Below are 5210 nucleotides of genomic sequence, written 5' to 3'. Positions count from 1 at the left end.
AGCTCACAAGACTTCTTTCTCACAAGAGTTGGCCATGAAAGCGTCAACACATTCAGTCCATATGACATTGACAAATAAGCCGGATGGCGGGATTGAACCGCCGACCTCCAGTTTACAAGACTGGCGCTCTACCACTAAGCTAAACCGGCTTAAAAATAGTCAACGACCATGACATCATCAACGATTATCTATGATATGGAGCAAATTTCACTTAGCTGCTCTATACTATCATAGGAACCAGATAGCTTGATTGAATCGCCGACATCTGAATTCCACGACTGACGTCCTACCATTGAGCTAAACCAATTTAAAGAACCTCAAACAACCACAGACTGTCGACCGCCATAGATGGTAATAGTTTTCGCCATGATGGTATTCCTCAGAGCTGAATCTTCAAACGCCCGACGCCCTGCTGAGCGGTAGGACTTAGATTTAAGTGTGACCGTGAAGGAACTGTTCAACCGTCATTACTCGCATAATGCGAGTCGCATTTACAATAACGACTACCCTCGTTACATTCGTCAACAGCATCTGAGTCCAATCCACATGCTGCTAGGTTCTTCCTGCACTGCTCGATAAAGCAGTCGAAGTGGAAATCCGCAATCCTTATCATCGCATGGATTCGGGGAAGCTCCCTTCCCATGTACTCGCGTGAAGAGCCAAAGAGCTGCGCCACATACTCCGCTGAAAGGACCAGCAAAACGTCGCGCATGGTTCACCAAAACAAGTGATTCTATAAGTGCATCTCTCACACTGTTCATCGGAAACAGTGCCACTATCGATTAATAGCAAGTAGACGATCGCCTCCTTTACCTTGGCTTTGCTTTACTGAGTCCAACTTGGCGCCCGAGAAAAAATGCTGAATTCGATCGTCTTGAAGAACCGACTCGTACAGTTTGTCCATGAACTTCATAATTCCTTCATCCTCGCCGAGGACACAGAACAGACCATCCGTACCTGAGGCGCGAGTCGATCGCACAGTACTCCAAGAATAACTCGTTGATGGAGGACCACGGCAAGAGAAATGCTACTCTGCCTCAAACTAGCCACTACCAGCGCTCTCCGTCTTCTTCCGAGCAATTTCAAGGCGTACCGTGCACCCAGCCGTGATGTCAGGCCGCACAGATGCTGCTACTTCCGCAATGTCCCTCGTGAGCTCCGGGGTGAGCTCCATCATTTCACATGCCACCTAGGAAAGCGTTAGACGTGTTACTACGGCATGACTCACTCGTAAATTCTCCAGCAACGTATCGAAATGATAGTCGGTGATGTTCATGTTATAATGTATCGGTCGCAGACGCTTTAGATCATAGACCGACGGCCCACCGCTCAACCCGATTATAACTTGTGCCTTTTACAAAGAACTTTCTAAAGGCTGACGTACCAGGAGCAGCCATACCATCTTAGCCTTGAGATTAGTCATTTTAGCCGGCTCTAACGCGAAGTAATATTTCACCCTAGGGTCCACTAGGCATCCCGAATACCTGAATACCACCGAACTCCAATGCACTCTTTCAAGACAGATGGATCAGATGGTCTCACATCGTCTCAATGAGCGATTCCATATTCATTTCTCCACCAAGACGCTCAAGGACTGTCTTCCCGTCCACCATCTTATGTGCAGCGTTAATCCCACGCTTCCGATTCAGTACGTCCGCACGGAGGTTTTCCATCACAACAAGCACCTGCAACACCTCCCCACCAGAAGGGCACAACGCTGTCCCTACCTCGTCTATAGTGTCGTCACCAAGGCCAAGGCCCGACAGGACCCTCTCAGCATTCATTACAAGACAGTCGAAGTGATAATCATCTACGTTCATGCCCTTATGTATCTCGGGCAGTGATCGGCCTGTACGTTCACACTCGAACAAGAAGCCAAACATAGACACATTCCCCACCGTTATACTGCTCATCACCACCGAGGACTTCCGTAAAGAACACAGTCTGCCTTTTCTTGATTCTAATTGAAGCACACGAATCAACGCGGCCGAAACTCTCCCCGCTCACTTATTAACGTCTTTGCCATGGAAGAACTTCTTAATACGCGCATCAATACAAATGAGATCATACAGTCTGTCCATAAACTTGGCGATCCCCTTCGACTCTAAACCAGCGCATCTCAACTCGCGCCCTTTAGGTCCTCCTCCTACTGCTACTACTACTACTACTACTACTACTACTACTACTACTACTACTACTACTACCCCCAACCTTCCTATACAAAAGGTCTTTCCCTTTTTCCATATTCCTTCTTGCGACCTCCATACGTACAGTGCACCCCGTAGTGATCTCCCGACGAACCTGACCAACCATCTCTCCCTCCCTCTATAGACCACTATCAATACTGTCCTGAATGCCATCACAGCATCGATTACCGCATTGGGGTGAACCCCAAGCTCTTCAAAGGCAGCCTGGAAGTGCTCAACTACCTGTACGCGGCGTCCGACCAAATATCTCAGCATACCGACTTACAGCATCAAAATGGTAGTCAGTGATGTTCATATGATAATGAGCAGGTTTTATATTCTCCTCGTCATAGAGCACCGGGCCTCCCATTAAGCCCGAGAGGAACTGCGCGAAGTGTGGTACGATTAATAGACACATACCGAACACTACTTGGTGCATTTTCTGTCGAATTGACACCATCTTCCTCTGATTTTTTTCAAAGTATGCTCTGAAAAGTAACAGTCTCAGGACGCACCTCTAGTGAGGGAAATTATTCACGCAATCAACTACATGTGTTGGTTAAAATATGGAAATTCTGATGAAATTATGGGATTATTTTCGAATTCTGATTGAATGATTCTCTGATGAATTCTGATTATTATGAAATTTTGATTTGTTTCCAAGTATATACTTCGCTTCGAATTCATAACTAAGTGATGAAACTCTGCTGAGCTCAGCTGAGGGAAGCAAACATATATCCCTCACTACCTTGTCCTGGGATCCTGAAGGGCCCTACCGTACGCCATCTCGACAGCCGTTTCCAACGTCAAGTCACCACCAACCCTCTCATATCTGTCACCCCAACACTGTCACCAACCCAAACTACTCCTATTACAATGTCTTCGTCTTGTCATCATGCGCCATACGTTTCTTGAGAGCTCCAAACCCTACAGTGTTCTGTTCCTCTGCCGCTGCTGCCTCTGCCGCATCCTTGATCATATCTTTGAACCTAGTGGCCCCCAGCCTCCCGCCGACCCCCAAGGAGTGACCTGGTCTACTGTCTGATCCCATCCCTCGCCTTAGCAATCTCTCCCTTCAGCTTGCTAGTACCAACATCCTTCATAGCAGCAGACGGCCCCGATGATGTTGCCACCGCCATCCTTACTTGATTCAGTTTACCTATTCACACCAACTCCACCAGCACTAATAGAATTGGATGAGAAACACATCTGTCCCCAAGCTAACATCATCAGTACATATTTAAAATGATCAGCTACTTCAATGGAGTTTCATCCGTTTCACGCGAAGTGGCGTTATACTGCGCGATATTCGCGGTGATATGAAATAGTCGTAAAATGTTTCCCACTAGTGTTTTTCAAATCACGGGTGAAACCCCAAATAAAATTCGGGGAATTCATTAAAACCCACCGGAAAAAATTGAAAAATGGCGTTTTTTTTCGAAAAAAATAGTAAATCGTTGGATTTACGCGCCAAACATCGACTAAATCTGGAAATGCCGTACTCTACAGAGCTCCGGACTGCCAATGAGGACCCCCAGCCAGCGATAGACCTAGAGTCGCCCAACTCGACCAAATGCTCCTAGAACTGCGATTCAGTACAGATGTCCTCCCCTATACTACCAGCAACATTCGCTATCCGTAACTTCACACTCTGTACTTCAGACTGCGATCGCTCGATCGCTTCCAGTAGTGCTGTAACGTCAGCCATGTGACCAACAGCTGCCACTATCTCCACATTGACAACAACAACAAGGACAATGACCAAATGTTACTCCCACTCCTGCGTCAACTTCATTCAAACTACACAAAGGCCATCTATGAGCTACTCATCACCACTACCACTACCCGCCCGCTTGCCCAAGTTGACCATCTCATCCTGGTTGGACTGAACGGGTGCTGCAGTAGAGGAGTAGAACTGCAGCGTAGAGGCAAAGTTGGGACTATTGTTCTGAACTGTTGAAGTTGACATGAAGTCACTAATCCCGTATCAACGATCACACCACGTGAAGCTGGAACTTCCCTTTACTATTCCACGTTTATGCCAAACGTGTCCAAACAACTTGCGCACTTGACAAATTTTGCAATTTCTCAATGAATAATTCGTATCGATCGCGCTAAACCAGTCTTGGCGAGCGCAGTGGTTCCCCATACTAGTACCAGCCACTGATCCCAATGGCCCCTAAGAAAGCCCCTAAGACTGAGGAGCCCCTCCAGCTCGGTCCCCAGGTCCGTGAGGGCGAGCTCGTGTTCGGTGTTGCCCACATCTACGCTTCCTTCAACGATACCTTCATCCACGTCACTGATGTGTCCGGTCGCGAGACCTTGGTCCGTGTTACTGGTGGTATGAAGGTGAAGGCCGATCGTGATGAGTCCTCTCCCTACGCTGCCATGCTTGCCGCCCAGGACGTCGCTGTCAGATGCAAGGTAAAAAATTATAAACATTCCGACCATCGCTTCGCTCAACTTTCTATTTTCAGGAGCTCGGTGTCAACGCCCTTCACATCAAGCTGCGTGCCACTGGTGGTACCAAGACCAAGACCCCCGGCCCTGGTGCCCAGGCTGCCCTCCGTGCCCTCGCCCGTGCTGGTATGAAGATCGGCCGTATCGAGGATGTTACCCCCATCCCCACCGATTCCACCAGGAAGAAGTGCGGTCGCCGTGGTCGCAGGTTGTAAGCTATTACAGCTCACTCCTTGCTACCTCTCGTGGTGGTTCTGTTTCTATGGTTGCCGTTATAACGACTCTGGCCCGTTAGTTCTCACTGTGCAAGTGCTGTACTAGTCGCACGGGACGATTCGTTCATTACGGCTGGCTTCTTATCGGGAACCAGTAAAATGAGGTATCAGAAATCACACCTGTTTTTGAGTTGTTCATGACGGACTAGAAGGTGGAAGGTTCTATAAAACCAAGATGAGGCCTTATTCTTGTAGACTAATGAGCTCTCCCTAGCTTTCTGGGTTGCGATCGACCTGCATCGAACCAGCTGAGAGCGAGCATGTACATAAGTTTGCTCCTGAGTTATCA

The 5210-nt window shown here is 48.1% G+C and overlaps 2 protein-coding genes and 1 non-coding gene across 3 annotated transcripts; 1 reads left to right on the top strand and 2 right to left on the bottom strand.

Moving 5' to 3' along the window:
* Positions 1-77: 77 nt before the first annotated feature.
* Pmar_PMAR008890 lies at positions 78-149 on the bottom strand. Its single transcript has one exon. It is a non-coding gene; the product is annotated as a tRNA-Thr (tRNA).
* Positions 150-457: 308 nt separating this feature from the next.
* Positions 458-3894, bottom strand: Pmar_PMAR008889 (hypothetical protein; the record flags this gene model as incomplete). The annotated part of the gene is made up of 17 exons (XM_002786718.1): positions 458-684; positions 814-957; positions 1054-1189; positions 1229-1351; positions 1385-1484; positions 1543-1685; positions 1728-1849; positions 1899-1960; positions 2008-2104; positions 2205-2301; positions 2346-2429; positions 2473-2571; positions 2617-2674; positions 2935-3018; positions 3062-3175; positions 3225-3345; positions 3807-3894. 17 exons carry the CDS (start codon positions 3892-3894, stop codon positions 458-460), a joined length of 1899 nt encoding a protein of 632 aa, XP_002786764.1.
* Positions 3895-4347: 453 nt separating this feature from the next.
* Positions 4348-5032, top strand: Pmar_PMAR008888 (40S ribosomal protein S14, putative). The gene is made up of 2 exons (XM_002786717.1): positions 4348-4610; positions 4664-5032. Exons 1-2 carry the CDS (start codon positions 4359-4361, stop codon positions 4859-4861), a joined length of 450 nt encoding a protein of 149 aa, XP_002786763.1. The 5' UTR covers positions 4348-4358; the 3' UTR covers positions 4862-5032.
* Positions 5033-5210: the final 178 nt, after the last annotated feature.

Source organism: Perkinsus marinus, assembly GCF_000006405.1.
Source record: "Perkinsus marinus ATCC 50983 genomic scaffold scf_1104296931260, whole genome shotgun sequence".
In the NCBI taxonomy this organism is placed as follows: Eukaryota; Perkinsozoa; order Perkinsida; family Perkinsidae; genus Perkinsus; species Perkinsus marinus.
This window is presented reverse-complemented; position numbering and strand designations above follow the sequence as displayed.

Excerpts from the sequence above, each read along its gene's own strand:
- Pmar_PMAR008888 (XM_002786717.1), top strand. The coding sequence starts at position 4,359 with ATGGCCCCTAAGAAAGCCCCTAAGACTGAGGAGCCCCTCCAGCTCGGT. Across the intron at positions 4,611-4,663 it reads ACGTCGCTGTCAGATGCAAG|GAGCTCGGTGTCAACGCCCT; the intron begins GTAAAAAATTAT and ends TTCTATTTTCAG.